This window comes from Polistes canadensis, unplaced genomic scaffold, assembly GCF_001313835.1.
Source record: "Polistes canadensis isolate GaletaPanama2010 unplaced genomic scaffold, ASM131383v1 scaffold_80, whole genome shotgun sequence".
Lineage (NCBI taxonomy): Eukaryota > Metazoa > Arthropoda > Insecta > Hymenoptera > Vespidae > Polistes > Polistes canadensis.
The window spans coordinates 525,155-545,481 of NW_014569627.1; the positions used below are offsets into that span (position 1 = coordinate 525,155).

The 20,327-nt window shown below is 37.5% G+C and overlaps 1 protein-coding gene across 8 annotated transcripts in view; it reads right to left on the reverse strand.

The window, feature by feature from the left end:
* Nucleotides 1–20,327, reverse strand: part of LOC106786729 (ubiquitin carboxyl-terminal hydrolase 48-like) — a 55,196-nt gene that overhangs the window by 27,825 nt on the left and 7,044 nt on the right. For 6 of the 8 annotated variants that reach the window (XM_014748441.1, XM_014748439.1, XM_014748442.1 and 3 more), the window contains exons 12-13: nt 9,667–9,774; nt 7,306–7,412 (exon numbers count right to left, since the gene is read on the reverse strand). In XM_014748441.1, the coding sequence (XP_014603927.1) occupies nt 7,306–7,412; nt 9,667–9,774 (215 nt within the window). Of the gene's footprint in view, nt 1–7,305; nt 7,413–9,666; nt 9,775–13,478; nt 13,827–16,067; nt 16,565–20,327 lie in introns of those variants that run through there. The other 2 variants (XM_014748443.1, XM_014748444.1) reach the window with 2 other exon arrangements.

Sequence of the window (20,327 nt, forward strand, 5' to 3'; positions counted from 1 at the left end):
GAAGGAAGGAAGGAAGGAAGGAAGGAAGGAAGGAAGGAAAGAAGGAAGGAAGGAAGGAAGGAAGGAAGGAAGGAAGGAAGGAAGGAAGGAAGGAAGGAAGGAAGGAAAGAGGTTTCACTCTTTCTCTCTCTTCTACTAGTAGGAGTTCAGTAGTCACCCTACGAGCCGACCCCAAATGAATTCGAATGTTCGTCCACCCCATGGCCTTCTAATTACCGACGTGAGCACCGATATCGAAAGGACCGTGAAACGTGCCGTGACACCGACCTACCGAAAGATTATCTTCGCAAAAAGCCGTGTCAGTTTCGTGCAGGTCCATACAATCCACGATAATCGATGAATTTAAACAAATATTTTTCATAAGTTTTATTTTATTCTTTTCCGTTTTGGGTAATTGAACAAATGGGCAAATGTAGTACATTTAAAAACAAAAAATTAAAAACAGAAAACGTCCTGATAAGTTAATTTTTGGCAAAGTTAAATATATATAATATTTATAACAATTCAAATTATTTACAATTCGTTTGCAATAAGCTGTAACTCGAGATAGGATTTTAAGTGAGACCGAAATATTACGACGAAAAAGGATTGTTATTGAAAATATTAAGTGAAACTTATAAAGGTAGTTATCTTTAAAGTTGAAAGACACGATACGATTCCAATTCCCATTCGATTTTACGACATACCAAAAGACCATAAACGATTTCCAAAGAGTCACTTCGAACTAGACAAACCTTCAGACTGAGGTTTATTGAGGAACGATACACAATCGAGAGAAGAGTCCACAGGTTGCTCGCTCTAAGCAACCGTGTATTTCCCTAAAGTGCCATCGGAGAGCAGTCAAACCATAAACGGTAGTCGAAAGGAAGCAAAAACTTGGCTGAGATCTGGAGGAGAAGTTTCGCGGGTTCGAGGGAGAAGGGTCGATTCCTTAAGATTTTATCCTCTCAATGCTCAACGAGAATCCTTCTCCTCGATTCGGCTCGTGGCGAACGAAATCGAAGCTTAACACAGTGAACGAGGAGCAAACTTTTACTACAACTTTGATCCGATCTCGATTTGAACGAATTTAGTTTAGAAGAATAGAAGAAGAAAAGAGGACGCCTGGGAAGAAGTTCTTCTGCTCGATGGAATATCGTTCTGAGAAAGATGTCCACTAAAGTAAGATCAAATCTTGAGATTAAGAATATCATCAAAAATCGTACGATTTAAATGCTAACTTTCTATTGTAATGCTAAAGTAAATTTAAAGTCACGTACGTGTGTTGCACAAAACACACTTTATTAAATTAATTAATATTTCTATAATTAAATTGTTTTTTTATAATTCTATCATTGTGCCTAACTTTTATATAAACAAAAAAACAAATTGTACTGCATAACGTTTAATGACTTTATTATTGGATAATGTATTTCAATAATATGTGTGAATCGAGTATCCTTGATGTGCGAATCCAAAATGTTAGCAATAAAAAAAGAATCATATCAAATGTGATGAAAAAGAAAAATGAGAAACAACGTTCATAGAATCCTAGAGTTGATTATAGCCGACAAATCAAAAGGACACTCGGCTACCGTAAAAGTTAAGAAGCCGAGATCCCATATTGGGAATTACTATGGCACGGAAGCGTGAAAGACCGGACTTATATTAGGGTAGAAACGAAAAGAGGAGCTGCCACTGCTGTTGCTGCTGCTGCTGCGGCGCATCGTGGACGGTAAAAATTGGCGAAAGAGAGGGAAAAGAAAAAAACAAAAAGCGAACGATCGTCACGGTTAGACGAAAAGCAAGAATGGTCGTTGGCGAACGCCTCGGAGCACGAAACGCGATCCGAAGGGGTCTGTCGCGTCATCCGGTGAGGTGATTAATGTGATGCCGAGAGGAGGAAAAAAAAAAAGAAAAAAAGAAAAAGAAAGGAAAGGAAGGTCGATGCTTAGAAATTGAGAAAGTCGTAAAAGTAATGGTGCGCGTGCCACTCGAAATTCTTCTAACATTGCATTTAATGCAACATTTTCATCTTCGAATCCTCCTAAGAGAGTGTCACTTTCTCAAAAAAGAAAACAGAAAAGAAAAACAAAAAATACCGAGTATTACAAATCCAATCTTTGGAGAACGCATACACACGCTAGCTATTTTTGAAGAGATCTTACTTTTGTTTATTATTATTAAAAAGAAAAAGTATCTTGATCGTTCAGACACGTTTTAGCTAATCTCCGAAAAGTTGGTAAGGTCTTCGATCAAAATCGAAAGCACGTTAAGGAAAGGAAAAAAAAAATAAGAAGTTGGCGGGTGATATTATATTAAAAAGACTCTATGACTTTCATTCATAACTCTGGATTGAACACGTGAATGAAAGATTGATGCTTTCCCCCCATGTACCTTTAACGTTGGGAGGGAAAGTATGGCTGATCTTTTTTTTTCCTTCTTTTTGTATTCTTTCGTCGTTAATAAATAAGATAATAAATATAATATTTGTTACAAAATAGAACGATGAAGAAAACCTTTCAACGATATACAATTGAGATAATTAAAATAATTTTTCTAATCGCAAAATAAAAGAAGAAAAAAAAAGAGGAAAGGAGAGATGAGGTAAGATAAAATAGGAGCTTTTTGGTTCGTTTAAATAAAACAACAATAGTTGGAAGTTACTTAAGGATCGCATCTTCGCATCGAAGAAATGAAGGAGGCTGGTGGTAATAATGATTTTGCTAACGAACGTCTTCGAGCGCCACAACAAAGTCGAAAGGTAATCCTCTTAGATGACAACGAAGTAGGAACCTTACGTATACGCGTGTAATCGGGGCTTAAATGCGGTATTACAAGTGGCTGCTTCTCGAATCTACAAACGGAATCTGCACAAAACACCTTTCAAGATGAAACCTAAATAAACGGATAAAAACTTTGATCAGAAAAAAAAAAAGAAAAAAAGAAAGTATTAGCGGAAAATGCAAGGAGAGATGTTTAGATCGATCTATAATTTCATACAAAAACAAAATGAATATTTTCTCGTTACAAGTTAAATATAATATTAATATAATACTGTGAAACACGCGTCAAAAGTCTTAAGGTTTTACGTAGTTGACACTTTGCGGAAAGCCGTGAAGAAAAAGAGAATAGATAGAGAGCCTAAACGAGCTTTATCCTTGTTTTATCTTGTTTTCCACCTCCCTATTCCACGTTGGAGAGTCCGCAGGGCCGAGCATCGGTCATCTAAGCGCTCCATTTAATCCTGGAGGAAAAGGATCCCTCGTTGAGCACGGACAAGTGGGGATCTCCTGGCAGGATAAGAGAAGAGTAGGACCAAGAAGAAGGAAGCGGAGGAAAAGGTGGGAAGGGAAGGGAAGGGATGGGGAATGGGGTTGGGTTAGCGTTCGTGTGCCACGGTAGAACTTCAACGCTAATTCGACCCAACGAAATATCTCTCCTGCACGAGTTTTCTTCCTTTCTCTTGCGATTACCTAAACGAAATTACTTCCTCACCCTATGAGGAGAAAAACGATCTATGTCTCTTTGTCTTATCATGTCTCTTAAGCATCCCCCTCCCCTCTTTCTCTCTCTCTCTCTCTCTCTCTCTCTCTCTCTCTCTCTCTCTCTCTCTCTCTCTCTCTCTCTCTGTATGTATGTATCTGTATTATTTGTAAAATGACAAATAAATTAGTTTTTTATCGTTGAAAAATCAATCGAGTATATTATCGTATAGAAATAAAAGAGGATATTACAGAAAGGGAACTAAGAACACAATCATAAAGGCGTGTTCATTGCTCGTAGGATGCATATATTAAGACGTGTCCGGCACACTTGTCGCAGAAAAGGGAGAGAGAGCTAACAAATGTCTCTCCTGAAGCAGCGTTTGACCCCTGCTAAGACCCCAAACCTTCTCTCAGGAATCTAAATCTCGACTCGACTCGAAAACGTATTCTCCCCCTTTGCCCTCCCACCTTCCCGCCATCATAGCGCAACGTCCAAGTGAAGCAGTGCAACTGAAGCGACCACATTCTCCTCCCTTTGTAGGAAACTAATCAGCAAATTCGTGTTCTAAATCTAAATCGCCGTCCGAATATTAATTCGAGACCGGCCACCTCTATCTATCTCTATCTCTATCTCTCAAGCTCTTTTACTCCTTCCATAGTTTCTATCTATGTAACTTGTTCTCTCTTTCTCTCTCTCTCTATCTCTCACGCACATACACACACACACACACACACTCTCTCTCTATCTATCTATCTTTGTCCATGTGTTCGTTCGGTTCTTCTGGTTTTGCGATACAGACGCAGAGCAGTACCGTAGCTACGGACACGCCTGATTTGTAGCACAGCCTGGCGCCTAAGCGATATTTACGAGCTTCGTTCGTAGAATCGAAACGCCGTACGCAACAACGACAACGACGACAACGACGACAACGACGACGACGACACGCTAACTTTACAGAAACGCTTTTTTAATTGCATATCAAACGTGACTACCACCAGGAAACAAGATCTTCTTTTTCAAACACGTTTCAACCTAACTCGAACGTTCCATCTATCCCCACAATGTTTTAATATATATCGTAGTCCTTTAAATAAAAAAACACGTTCTCGATCGATTTGAATTTTCATCTAATCCAGATTATCTAAATTTTTATGCGCGATAGAAAATATAATACTCATAATTACTATGATTTATCGAGTGTAATACGAAGAACAATATTACAAAAGATTTTCGTTCTCGACTTAATGGTAAATTTTAATCCCGATAATCATAGTAAATCGTCGGACATTTCTATTTCCAAACGGGCTCATGTGGCGAACAAGTTCAACATCAAGGTTTCTCGTTAAGTCGTCGATCGTCTTTTGCCACTCGACCATTAACCAACCGAGTGTGTTTCTCCTATGAGAAACATTTCGTTCTTCCTCGATACTCCTCCTCCTCCTCCTCCTCCTCTTCTTCCGACGGCATCGTCATCAAGAAAGAAAAAGGATAGATAGAAAGAGTAGGCAACATCGGTTAGGGTGGTATTCAATCGCGTCACCTCCGGTTCTCTTTTCGAGCTCGACGAGTTGGCAGGAGTTGAGTTGAGTTGAGTTGAGCTGCTGCTGCTACTGCCACTGCTTAGACGAGGGCACCGTAGACTATCGGGTGATTGATACGAGGTTGGACGGTGCCTAATGTGCCCTCATGTACGAGAGAAAGACGCCAGAAAAGAGGGAGAAAAGAAGAGACGAGGACGGGGGGAGGGAGAAAGAAAGAGATAGAGAGAAACGACCACCCTCCAAGGCTTTAAGAGTGGAACGATCGTCCGGCCGAAGCTCGTTAGTCAGGGCCGTATCAGTCACCGAAAGCAACCACCGATTTTTTGTCCTCCTTCCACCTCCTCCCTCTTCTCTATCTATCTATCTATTCATCTCTATCTCTCTCTCTTTCTCTTTCCCTTTCCCTTTCTCTCTTTCATTCTACCGCTTTCACCCACCAAATTCGAGAGCACGAACCGTACCCTTAAAATAAGCTAAATTGTCTGTTTGTTCTAGACTCGTTGGTCTTCGTCTTGCACGTTGAAAGAAAGAAAGAAAGAGAAAGAGAGAAAGAGAGAGATAAAGGGAATAATTTAAAGGACAAGAGGATAGGGCAATTATCGTAGCCACGTAATGAAAGGAAAATTCTTTTCCGAAAACCGAATGAAGATTATTTGAAAGTTGTAATTTAACGCAAATAAGAAGAGACATCTCCATTTCCTTTGGAATTAACTACTCGATCGAGTTGTCGAAAAAAGGTTTGTTTCTGTTAGATAGATAAGGTAGAAAATCAAAGAACTGAAAGGCGGCCCAAGCGAAATGTTGGCTTCTGTGTGGCTCCGTTCCGCGTTTGCAATTCAAATGGTTGTGTCCGGCCGTCAAGAACGGCAGGCGGGCAACCGGGCGCAGGCGGGCAACCAGAAGCAAACAACCAGGCAGGCAGGCAGGCAGGCAAGCAGGCAGGCAGGCAAGCAAGCAAGCAAGCAAGCAACCAGGCAGGCCGGCGAGGAACTGTTCGAAAACGTGCCTTGACAAATGTCGATGAAAGAAAAAAAAATATAAGAAGGAAGGCTAAAGGAAAGGGAGAGAGGGTAGTCCGCGAGCGATAGACGGACAAGACAATGGGATGTTTAGAGATATTCGTGTTACGTCCCGCCAACCAAACGGACGTACCAGTTCTACTTCGTGAAACCACACGGATGTCCTTCTTTCTCTTCCATCTCGTCTTTCTCATCCTTCTACACTACTCTCTTTCACCCCACCTTTTACTTCGGAAAGCCAATTTGCCTGCCAGACGGACGACAAAGTAGATCACACGTTACTCTCTCTCTTTCTCGTTTTTTATCCTCTTGCTTGACCCATATTTTTTTGTTCTTGATATTTTTTCTTTTAAATCTTTATACAACTCTTAAACATTTCTTTTTATTTTTTTACCGATTTACTTTCCATTCCAATTATCATCTTACTATTGCTGACACGAGTGATAAACGATTTTCTAATACTAAGTAGAGAAAATAAAAAAAATAAAACAAAAGTATTCTATTCTGATAACGTGCTGATGTATCAATTAAGCGGTAAAACGAAACGAAGGCAAAGACCGATCGGCCGATTAACGACTCTTTTCCTCTCTTTATTCCGCTACAGGACCGTTCGATCTTATCGGCAATTCATTTTCGTACAATTCGATAGGGGTCATTATGTAAACGATCCTCCCTCGTCGGATCGTTACCAATGTTCTCTCTTTTTCTCTCTCTCTCTCTCTCCCTTTCTCCCCCTTTCTCCCCCTTTCTCCCTTTTTCTGTCAACCCCCATATTCCCTTTCGGCGAAGCACGGTGTACAGTGAACGTACGAGGAGTATAAGCGCGAGTAGCTATAAACGTTTACTTTCAACCTAGTGGTCCTTTTCTCTCTCTCTTTCTCTCTCTCGTATTTTCATTCACTCCCTTTGGTTTAAGCCAAGAAGGAATAATGCTAAAAGACATTAGCAGTTGATTTACATAAATCTCCCTTCTCCTTCCCTTAGAACTTCCCTAACAGATCCTAGAGGAGAGTGTCTTTCATTATAATTAAGAAGTATCTTGAAAATTAACCGACAGGAAAAAAAAAGCGGCACTAGCGACCGACCAATAATGACACCGACGAGAGAAGGAGGGAAAGAGATTTAAATGGAGTGCTTGGTGAAGTCTCTTAAAATTCCTTCCTCTCCCTCCCCTCTACCTTCTTCCCTTTACTTTTTCTATCTTTTGTAAATCGATCTACCCAAAAGTTTCATTACAAAACGACACATAAGTTTTCCTTTTGTATTTTGCGTCTTACCTGGTTGCGTTTTAAGATCCGTGCCATTCTTTTTGATCGTAATTATATGATCGGCTTCGTAAAACTGCGTCAATTTCAACCATTCCTCTGATGTAACCACGCTATACCTGGACAAACACATCAATGACAAACATAAATTAGTACAGTAATAAACGTTAACAATAGTTATCGTATATAAAATGAAACATTTCCACGATACAAAATCACGTTGAAACGCGATAAGAAGAGAAAAAAGATTGGCGATCGTCGATTTAAAAAAACAAACAAATTCGAAACAAAGGCATCGAAGGTAAAGTGCAACGGACTTCCTTTCCTTCCTTCCTTCCTTGTACCGTCAAGGAAAGAAGGAAGCAGACTCGGCAAAGTAGAATTCGCGATTTCCAAAGAGCGAGGCTGAATCCGTGATGGTTTTTGCCTCGTCACCCTTAATTATACCGCAAATTAGAAATTTCTTGCGGGTCCGCAGCTCCACGCTTTTTGCTCTACAATTGTGCACCCGATCCTGGCGCGGTTTCTGAGCCTCGCGCAGCATCACCTAGGAATTTCAGAATGCCCCCGAGAGAAAGAGAAAGAGAAAGAGAGAAAGAGAGAGATCAATAATATTTCCTCTCTCTCTGTAAACAGGGTTTTCTAAGCAAGCTTCGTCTATTAACCTTCGCCGCCGCTAACCCATCATTTCGGAAATTCGCATTTGTTCGATTGCATGAAAGAAGAACTTCGTGAATATTTGAATTAGGAATGTTTCGATTTGCTTACGTATACAAATTCAGACGTTTTATTTTCTTTTGTAAAAAAAAAAATAAAGAAACGAAACGAAATATATCCTAATTCTCCTAAATAATCGAGAAAGTGACTTGCAACATTGGCCTAAAAGAGAGAGATAGATAGATAGAAAGGGATAGGAAGAAACGACGGATGACTCTCACAAGCGATAATTAGTTGCGTGACATTAATTTCGATTCAGCGCAATATGCTGCGCTGCCTCATTTGAATTTTCAGAGGACAAAAACGCGTGGACGAGCTTGTCGTCTCTCCTGTGTATTTGCCTAACGCCCGAATGATAGTCGTACCGAGATAGAGGATGAGAGAGAAAGAATGAATGAATGGGGGAATGGGGGAATGGGGGAAGGAACGGAACGGCTTATGGCGAAAAAAATAAAAAGAAATGTTTAATGCCGCAATCAATGACTCTCATCCCATCAACCGTTCTTGAACCTTTTATGTTTTCAACGCCTCCTTGGATCGCGACCATGCTCTCGAAATTTTCTACCTATATACACTCTTCTATCGTTTAAATATTTCCATGAAAGTGAACTAAATAAGAGAAGATAGGGAGAATGAATTAAATTATATTAATATGTTATATGTTAAACGTAATTTAGGTAACAATGCAATTTGTTCTAATTTTTTCTAATCTCTTTGACTTGCATAGAAGATAGAAAAAAAAAACTGTAAGAATAAGAAAAGAAGTTGTTTTTAATACAACTGAACTGTTCACAGGTTCAAATATATTTTTTCTAAGATTTAAACATTTATGCCAAAATATTTAATTGATATTGAATTACACGAGCTTTTAAAAAAAAATATCAAATGATCGAATGTAATACATAAAAAAGAAAGAATTCAAAAAGATGAAGAGAGAGAGGGAGAGAGAAAAAGATAATGGAAGAGGGTAAGTAAGTTAAAGAAAAAAAGAAAGAAGGGGGAAAAATGATTTTTTAACGGTCTCGAGAAGAAGAAAAAAAAGGAAAGGAAAAAGGAAAGAAACGGAAGGAGAAGGATGACTTAAGCCGTCGGCTATCTTAGGCAGATAGTGGACAATGGTTTAGCATAATGGTCAGAGGGGACGCACTGGATGATGGCGCGTTGGCCTCGGGGGCGTGTGGGTGACACTTTCGCGTATCCATCACGTTACACGGGTCTCCAAGCAAATGTATAGGACGATGATCGTACACGGAACCAAGAAAGGCGGTTCGTCCGGATGCTGGAAACGTCGTAGAGGGACGGAAAGTCGTGTCAAGAGGTCACAAGTTTACACTTTATAATATTCTACTTCTTCTTTATCATCATCATCATCATACGAGTCAAACTATTTTTTTAATCGGAGTTATCCAAGACAGGTCAAAAGATGCTCACAATGATTTTACGAAACAATTATTCTTTTTTTCTCACCCCTTCCTCTTCCTCCTCCTACTTACCAAATATTGAAATTAAAAGCACAGAATTTGTTGTCCCACCGTATTGAAATATTTTGTGTAGAAAAAATGATATAAAAAATTCGATCGAATTAAACGTGTATCTCAATCATCGAAAGATTTATAGGAACGAAAGTCAAAATATCGTTACTTGAGCTATACTTACAATTCGTTATTGATGGAAGCTCGATACAATAGTCCTTTATGCGGCTCGCACAATAGAACGGCATTTTGGATAGACGACGGCGGTGTCCTCGAGTAACTTTCAGCGTATCTGTAAAAAGTCAAAGGGGCAGATTGTCAGGAAATAAAGAAATAGATCAAGCTTTGTGTTAAAACCAACACATAGAATATTCGTTTTCTAAATGTTTTATATAGTATAATAAGAATAATAATTAATAATCAAATATTATTAAAATAATATGAAATGTGTATTATATCCTTAAACAATGACCGATGATGATAATAATTATTTTCATATAAAACAACGTAAATTCGAGTAAAGAAAATTCATTGACCAGGATAAATATCAAAATGTATTATCTTGAAATAGAAGAGAGAATAGAGTTGATCGTTCTAGACGGATCTCTCCTCTCTGCGAGTTCTTCTTTGGGTGACACGATCTTCTGGTTTGTGAACTAGAAAGAAAACTAGGAAGGAAGAGAGAAGATTCGTAAGACCGTCAGTGTGTAACGGCGACGACGAAACGACGAAAACGGCGACGGCGACGTTTCCGTCGGGACTTTTGGGGTGGTTGGGATGCTCGGGGAATGGTGGAAAGGGGGTAAGGTGGTGGAGAGATGTTTGGGGATTGGGGTTGTGCATCATTTTTCACATACCATGAGGGGGCGGACGGTTTTTGCCGATCCCCTAGCAGACGACTATCCGGATAATGCTCTTAAAGACAGATATCTCTGGCCAAACGAGCCAGGTATGACCTGCCGATCAAGAAAAAGAAACAGAAAGAAAGAGAGAGAGAGAGAGGACAATTTTTCCAATTAAAAAAGAAAACCAAAAATAGAAGTCTATATTAAAGAAACAAATAAATTTCTCCCTCCCACATATAAAAATGAAGAAATTGTACTCCATCCTTATTACCCCGTTTATTTTCTTTCGTTTTTTCCGATTTCTCTCGATGGTCTGCTTACAAAATTTGTATTATTGAAAACAAAAGAAGAACGAAAAATAAAGGAAAAAGAAAATAAAGAAGGATATAACAACCTTCATGAAAGAAAGAAAGAAAGAAAGAGAGATAGATAGATAGATAGATAGATAGATAGATAGATAGATAGATGGATGGATACGCTACGATGTACAAACAACAAGGAGAGAGATCGAAAGGAAAAGAGGATGAGATGCAAATATCCTGAAACGTTTAAAAATGTCCCAACGAACCCTCGAGCGCGTTTTCGAGAAGCGAATATGCGTATTAATTATGAGCCTTGTTCAAACAGGCGAAAACGCAGAGAGAAAGAGAGAGAAATAGAGAAAGAGGAAGGAGAATACGGTAGAAGGGTAGTTACCCTTATTACGATCCGACTCGGGACAAGCTCTCTCTGTCGGTGCTTCTCTCTTTCCACAAATATTCTCCTCTAACCTTCTCTCTCTTTCTCACACTATACTCAGCCGGACACAACCGGACTCTTTCTTTTTTTTTTTTTTCCCCATCTCCCAACTCTCGTTCGAGGCTTTGTTTAACTTCTGTCGCGGAATTTTTACGCGCCGCAACGATTATTGCTCCCTGGAGATCGCGAAAATGGATGAGAAAGAGAGAGAGAGAAAATTCCGTTTTCCGTCTAGCGTGCAGTATAATTTCGGTAACAAACCACCCTCCCCCCCCCGCCACCTGTCCCACCCCTATGAAAGTCCGCCGATCGTACGTATAATGAAGCTTCTTCGATCAAACGCAGAACTCGACAAAACCCTACCCCTCCCCCCTACACTCGTTGACGACTTCGTCTCAATTGAACGCTGCACTTAGGAAGCATATATTATTTAAAAAAAAGGAAAAGAACACAAGAAAGAAAGAAAAAAATGAAATGGAACACTTGGAATCTCGTTGCAGTCATTTCCGGTTGGTTGGTAACGTTGTTGAGCAAGGAAAATGCAAATCCTTCTCTCTACTATGCAACCGCAATAATATCGCTACTTGATTCTTGTAAAATATACGTAGATTATTTCGAAACGAAACGGACCTTGAGATATCGACGAACAACTGTGAAAAATATCGAGCTGACCGTTGTGGTTTACATTTTTATCGATCATCTATCGAGAACGATATCCTGTTCCATGAACGAACGAATGGAATGGCAAGAACCCCCCACCCCACCCCACTCTCACCCCCATTACGGATGAAACATATTCAGCAGACGCATACTTTAATATTTTGTATAACTATACATATAGGCCATTGTTTTTGATAATTGTGCCAATAATTTGAATATAAAATTAATTAAAAACATTTGTCGCGACTCGTCGTTGATCATCCACTGTCAATAATTAATTATCAGCACACACAATTGTATATTCAAGTAATATTTTTTACATATATAAACATTATCAATTTTTAATTATCCGATGAAAGAAAATTTGGTTAAAGAAAATAAACTGAAAATGAACTTACACAAGGAGCACATTAAACAAAAAGTAATTCGCGAGTGATTTATTCGATATTCGTTAAACGTTCATAAATCTATCAAGTCGAGAAAGAATGAAGTCAAATTAGAAGTTTTAAATCATGAATAATTCTTAATTATGAATCTATGGGTATTGCTGCATCTCTTAATATGATATAATAATTTAGTACTCATTGAAAAAAGGGGCTCATAAAACCTTGTAAAGTTGGAATAAGAGATTCGAGGACGTTTAGTCAAATACCACGATGGGAAGAGCGTTAAATCAGGGAAAACGTAGGGACACTTCGCCTTCCTCCTGTTCCTCCCTGTCGGAAGACAAATGTCATTGGGAGAGGATCGTGCGTTGGAGAAGGAGGTCCTTTTCGGAGGCTTTCGCCATAGATGCATGTTCTCTTACGGCGGTAAATCAAGCCTGGTGATATTAAAAGGCCGCTTATACGCGAAAACATAAGATTTATTTCTAGGAGAAAGGAAAGGGTAGGAGAAGGATAGAAAACTATATCACCGTACTTCTGGCACGTGGATGCTTTCGAATTAGACAGAGAAAGAAAGAGAAAAAAAGAGAAAAAAAGAGAAAAAAAGAAAAAGAAAGAGAATGAGAGAGAGAGAGAGATAGAAGTATATTCGTTTGGGGGGTGTTGGTGAACAGGAAAGAGAAGGGTGATACGTACAACTCACCCCTAACGTTGTTCGAATAATCGTGCAACTCTCCACGAGAGAGAGAACGATTTGTACGAGCTAATAATATCGGAACACCGCAGCGTCGCATATGCGTCGGGGAAAAGAATTCGGTTAAACTCTTATTCGATCCTTTCTTTCTTTATTTTTTATCATCCATTTTGCGAATATTTGTCTGTGATCGATATAATACGTTAATAAGTTATATATTTATGTATAATAAACGTATAATAAAATAATAATAATCTCTCTTTTGCGTGGTATCATTAAATTCGTAATCTACAAATGTTTGTAATATATACATATATATATATGTATTTGAAAATACAATATTAATTAATAATTCATTAACAAGTTATTTGTCACGTTTGTTTTTTTCAATAAAATCATTAGGATTATCTGCGATCTGTGTTACTACATTATTTTATATCTCGTCCCACTGTCGGAGTTTGTTCTATACGGCAAAATGTATAATATAAAAATAGTATCGCAATTTAACGTGTTAATATAATAATTCAACATATAACAAATAATATTTGATTGTAATATAAATAAGATAAAATTAAAATTAAAAAAAAAGAAAAAAACAAATTATAATAAGCTAAGCTTATAGACGTGCTTAAAATACGAATCGCACGATTGAAATGATAAAACGTATCTAATTTATTTGGAAAGTAAACCTAAAATTCACCGTAGGATGTTATCGACTATAAGTGAGTGTAAAGTTCACGGCTACTTAGAAGGAAACAACGATCCCGGTGAATCTTCCTCGTGAACGAGCCGAGCCGTTACGAGGAAACCTCGCTCGTAACCCGTAACGAGAGCTTCTTTTAAGCTCGCTACGGTTTACAGGAAAGCAATAATCGCTGGAGTTGTTGTCCGGGGTCAACCTACATTCCTCGAGTTAACGGTGAGGAGAGAACCAACAACGATGACCACCTTCTCCTCATCCCCATCCGCATCCCCATCCCCATCCTCCTTCGCCGTCTTCTTCTTCTTCTTCTTTTTATTTCTCGTAGAACCAAGAGAAAAGAAGAAAATAAAAAAAGGATAAATATAAAGAAAATAAAAGAAGATGAGATAGAAAATAAAAGGAAAGAAGAACGCTCGTCGTTATTTCCTATCTTTCTAACTTTTCTCCAAAGGGACACGGAATGTGGATCATCATCATCATCATCATCATCATCATCATCATCATCATCATCATCATCATCATCATCATCATCATCATCATCATTATCATCGTCATCGTCATCGTCTTGCGAAGTAACTCCATAAAATAATATTTCTACAAACATAACTGTCTCTTCGAGATCGGCTAGCTTCTATTAGTATTGATTTATTTAATTTTTTTTTATTTTTATTTTCAATTTTGATTTCTACGTGATTTCCACTTAGCAAGGTAAGACTTATAATTAATTAACTTTAAATCGAATCTAATCACGCGTAAGCATACAATTTCTTTTTTTTATTATTATTACATTTTTTAAAGTGGAACTTTTAAGACAACGGTTACGATAAAATTTTATCAAACGACAACAAAAGAGAAAAAAAAAAAGGAGTGAGAATGCGATAGAAAATTGAAAAAAATTATGGAAGTGTAATGTGTGTGTGTATATGTGTGTAAATATTATTAAAGTATTGTACTGTATTCGATTTACCTTAATTAATTGTTAATTAATCGAAAAAATGTATATTATAATCGAAAAGCACCAAGTATAAGTACGGAGCACCATCCTCTTCGAAATCCGTCGTTAGACTGGTTCATTGTCCTCTGTGAAAGTTCTTTTATTCAAAGTTGTTTTCCGAAGGTTATATATGTATAACGTAAGGAATATTCATAATAAAAAGAAATTATACATTACGGAAAGTCAGGAAAACAACATTTAATAAAAAAAACTTTAACAGAGGACAATGATCCATTTCAATTAGATCATATACTCCGAACAATGGACATTTCTATCGATTAATTAACAATTATTTAAGATACATCGGAATACTTTAATGAATTCTGATAATATTTTATATCACATACTATATTAATAATTTTTCAAGGAACAATCTAGTAAACGGTAACCGTGTATGATTTGAAGGGACACCACCCACTTGTATACATGAATCAATTGATTATTTTCCACTTAATAATACGAGTTTCACATTTATCGCGTACGAAAGCCACGCACTTTCTTTATATTTTTTCATTTATTTATTTATTAATATTATTTCTCAAAGTTGAAATAAATGTTTCTTTCTCTACAATTATTCTGCAAATCGAATCAACGATAAAAATTGTATTCCTTATCAAAATTTTTGTATATTCTTAAGTGAAATAATCGATAAGTTCATTTCCATTGTATCTATTCTAGAAGATACGATTATTTTCCAAAATAGGAAATGATAATTGTAAAAAGGGAATAGAAGAAAAATAACAATGAAAATCGAATGTATCTTTCCACTTGCAACTTGTCGGATAACCGCATACCGTAATCGCAGGAAAGTATCGTCAACCAATTTCTTTTTTTGTCGGATAGGAAAAAAGTTTCGGTCGATATTATTGTTGTTTGCTTGGAGAAACGGTAACTGAAGAAAAAGAAGAAGAAGAAGAAGTGAGGACTATAGGAGGTATACTTTTCTCCTCGTTTGCGAGGTCACAAGAGCAAATATACTCGTTGCGTTGCATCGTTGCGTTGATGATCGTCATTAACGACAGAATGACGATTATCAACTTTAAATCTAACGTTTCTTACGACAATATCCCTCGATAAAAACACGTTAATTGTATATTTATTTTCCTATTATGGAAATCAATTCGTCTAATTTATTTCATTGTGATATTATTTATGTAAGATTTTATTTTAACTTTACGAAGTAAATACAGGTAATTTTTTCTTTTTTAATTTTGTTTTTTTTAATATTAAACGAAAAAAAAGGTATTCTACGTAAAGCCTGCGTTAATTAAAATTTCTTATTCATAATAAGAAACTATTACGTATATCTTTATTATTTATATGAAAGATTAAAGGTTAACTTTGCACATATAGATAACAAAATTATAATACTATTATATTCGTACGCTTTACCAGGAAATATAACTTATTATACACAAGATATATCTCTCTCTACAATATATTAATAAAATATTAAGAAACAAAAATAATTATTTTTTTGTTTGAATCAAATTTAATCATATTGATCTATTTTACACAATAAACTAATGAAATAATAAATCCTTTTATATCACATCTTATATAAATTAAACCGCTCTAAGTGTTAATATCATTTTCAAAATTGGAAATCGTGTATGTCTATACGGTGTGTACTGGCGAGGATACTTTTCAGAAAATCCATAGAACACGTTTTCGAATAATCGAAAGTCCGAATAAACAGAAACTCGCTTGGTATCCCAAGCAAAACGTAAGGTAAGAAACGTGTTACGATTTAGTCGTTGCACACACGAGAGAGAGACAGAGAGAGAGAGAGAAAACCGCCCTTTCATCGGTCCCCCTACACCGCCACCACCGTGTCCACCATTTTTGTCTTTTTTTTCTTCCTTTGGTCTCCTTGATTTCGCGAAAATCGGCGAAGCGTTCTTGATCGGAGAAAAGGAAGGAGTCTTGTGACTTTTACATTAGAGTTAGCTTACCTGCTGTGACCAGGCGTGACCACTGGCGATACCCAACGAAAAAGTAAAGCCGTCCGCCATGCTTGATCGCTTCCATCTCTACTGTATTTACATTGGAGACCGAGAACCTATAATAATGCCGGAACTTATGCTCCTACGTTTTCTCTTGCAAGATATTTTATACATTTTTAATCTAACAAGATCTTCTTTGTGTAGAAGATTTTCTCTTTTGTAACACTCTATGACTAGATCATTTAAAAATCAAACAAAAATTAAACCAATCTAAAGAACAACATAGAGCTTAAACGATCGATCATTTTATTTATAATACGAAACGGTAAATCGAGATCTTATCGTATTAACAAAATCGAATAATCGGTGCCAGTAATTGCAATAGCGGACTAACTCTATAAGTGAAAATAATTCATTTTATATTGAAATTACTTGTATTACAAAGTAAACTATATTGAAACGCATGTTTAACATTCTATTTTACTTTTAATCCACTGTCATAATTAACGGGCACGTGTATTGTATGCATATATATATGTATATATTCGTGCGTTTAAAAGACGGATTATCATTCGTTACTCTTTCCGTTAACTCGAATGACGATTGAAACGATCCTATGAACGGAAAGATGTTCTTTTTGGTTCAATCCTTTTGAAGAAAATTCCAAGGCCGGAAACAAGAGCGAACGTACAAGAGGAGATGATGAAGGATACGAGAGGAAGGAAATAGGAGGGTGCGCGCGCGCGTGCACCAAACACACAGAGAGAGAGAGAGAGAGTGAGAGAGAGAGAGAGAGAAAGGAGCAGAACCGAGCGTTCAGCTCGCTTTGCCGAGCACTGATGATAGTTTTTGCTCCACAAGATTTTTTGCCTTCACCCCCGCGCAACCGCCACCTTCCTACCCTTCTCGGGGTTGGATGATATATGACCGCCCCCGAGACACTGGCCACCCTCTAGAGAACGAGAGAGAAGGAAAAGAATACGCATTCTGATTCCAAAAGAATTCCTCGTCTACGTAGGTACACGCAGCAAAGGTTTACAAACCTTACGTGTCTATACTGATTGGCTAAAACATTAGACTATTTTTTGTTATCTTTTTTAACGAGTTAATTATAATAATTGTTATCTTTTTTGTATTTCTTTTTGTACAATTTGATATATAAATTATTTGAATTCGTTTATAAAAAAATATTTGATAATTAAAATTAAATAATTAATTGTTATACTTGTGTGTATACATGGGTGGATTGAATAATTCCGAGAGAGCCTAACATAGAAATAATTTTTATTTATTATAATCAAAAAAGTTCTTTATACCCTTTCTCGATAAATTTTATACGAACAATATTTGTATATTTCGTAAAAAAAAAAAAAAAAAAAAAAAAGGAAAAACTTGAATTGTATAAATGAATTTGACTTTTGAAAATTTTACTAATAATCTATTTAATAATTCGTCACATAATTTATATTATAATTGGATAAAGAAAATGAAGATATCTCTCGTTTGATTTATCATTAATCCTCCGTAAGAATCCTAACTCTTCTCTCTCTCTCTCTCTCTCTCAATAGTATACGATTAGCAATTCCGATAGAAGGAGAGATCGTTATAAAACAATTGGATTGATCTACGATATCGGAAGGGTACTACACGCGAGCCAGTCAAAGTCAGAAACAGCAGGAAGAACACGAAAGTAGTTTTTCGAGGATCTACGATCGACAAGAGCGATCAATCACGCGAGAAATCTACGTGCCGATGTCTCTCGGCGTTAAACGAGATACGAGTTAAGGTAGCTTATGGAAAAGGAGAAATGAAATGGCTCCAAGAATCGACTCGATATTTCATCGAACGAAACGAGAAATGGGTGGTGGTGAGGGTGGGGCAGCCGGTTAAATTTTCCAATGCTATTCTCCCATCCAACAACCCCCACCCTCTCATTCTTCCCTTCGTAGTCGACGTTTTAGTCGTTTCTTCGATTCGAGGAAGGCAATCTCTCAGGAATTAGCGAAATATCAAGAAAAAGACGAGAGGAAAGAGAGAAAAAAATTGAAGATGGAGGAGGGGTGGGTCGGGTGGTTTGCGAGTTTATGGTGACTACGAAGGACTCCAGCAATGAATCAACTTATTTAAGGGTAGTTGGATTTCGCGAGTCGATGCGCCACACAGCGAGAACGACCCTCCCTTCCTCCGGTGTCTCTTTCTTCTTCTTCTTCTTCCTCTCTCATCTTTTTCTTCTTACTCTTCTTCTCTCTTTCACTCTTGCACACGTTCTCGTTGGGGGCGCCTAGTCGAATGATTTATAGTTTTCCTTCCGCGAGCACCGGTTCACCTTCCGCCACGCGTTTCCTTCGTATAAACCCCCTCTAAAATCCTCTAGTCGTGCCAAATATACGCAAAATAGTCGAAATTCCATCTTCCTTATCTGACTTTTATCTTTAACTATATATATATATATATTAGGTTGTCCCATAAGTTCTTTCCGTGCCAGTCAGTGGATCATACGAATAACAGAACGTTCGAATACTAAATCATCGGATACTGATTGTTTTTCCATTGTTTCTACTTTTTTCATTTAAATATATCTGCGACAAAAATGATTGGTGTATATATGCGAAAGAGAATTCTCGTTCGATAAGATTCGAACATGGCTGGTTGGTCAGTCATGTGGACAACGGCCAGCCGAGAATAATTAGTCATTTATGAGACCGTAAGTGGGACCGCAAATCGGCCCTCCTCGAAGGGACAACGAAGAGCTAACTCCTGGGTGGTGGCAAGTCGCAAAGGGAGGACGCCGTTATCTCAAAATTATTAATCATATCGTAACGCTACGAGAAAGAGAAAAAGAGAACGAGAACGAGAACGAGAACGAGAACGAGAACGAGAGAGAGAGAGAGAGAGAAAGGCGTCGGCGAATAGAAGGACCCAGCTCCATGGACTTATCTGACACCTTAATCGATTCAAAGTTATTAATTATGGTTCCTACCCTCTTCCCTCTCTTTCTCTCTTGGCACTCCCTACCATGCAAAATTCACACACGATAACAGCACATCTCGGAAAAGCAACTATGATCGATCAAATAATAGATAACAACATTTAACAAATCCGTTAATTTCTTATCTCTTATTTGATTGCTTTTTTTTTTTTAGACAGATCGTTTTCATAATTTAGAAGTATAATAACGTCGTTTATTAATGAGAACGATCGAATGAGAATTGAAAAGCAAAATGGATGTCGATAAGCTTCGTGGATCGAGAAGCATTAAGATAGAAAGTACAAGTAGAAAGAGGAGGAGAAGGAGGAGAAGGAGGAGGAGGAGGAGGAGGAGGAGAAGAAGGAAGAGGAAAAAAGGAGGAAGGAAACTCGACTAGTTATATTCCAAGGAAGTTGAGCGATCGTCTATGCAAATACCTAATCCTTTCAAAGATCCATCCAGTGACGTTGACGAATTGGCAAAGGACTTTCCTCCGAGTTTAGCTTCCACGGATTGTGATCCGTAACACCATTTGTTTTCACGAAAGAAAAGAAGATGCGAAAGGAACTTACTTATTTTTCTTTTCACGACCGATATTTTCTAATTATCAATTAGTTGAAATCGCGAATTAATTAAAAATCGCGTGCGTTATAGGTAGGACTCATTGTTTAGCAACTGATGAAAAGAATAATAAAAAAGAAAAGAAAGAAACAAACAAATAGAATCAAGAAAGTTCCGAAAAATTAATCACCGACCCTTTTAGAAAATTCCATAAAAGGTGGAAGAGGGAGAAACAATGCGGTATCGAGCTGGAAAAATATTTTTCCCGAAGGAACCCATGACTTTCGCCGACAATGAATCGCTTTACGAAAAACGTGCCTTAATTATTATCCAAGAGGGTGAGTTAAAAA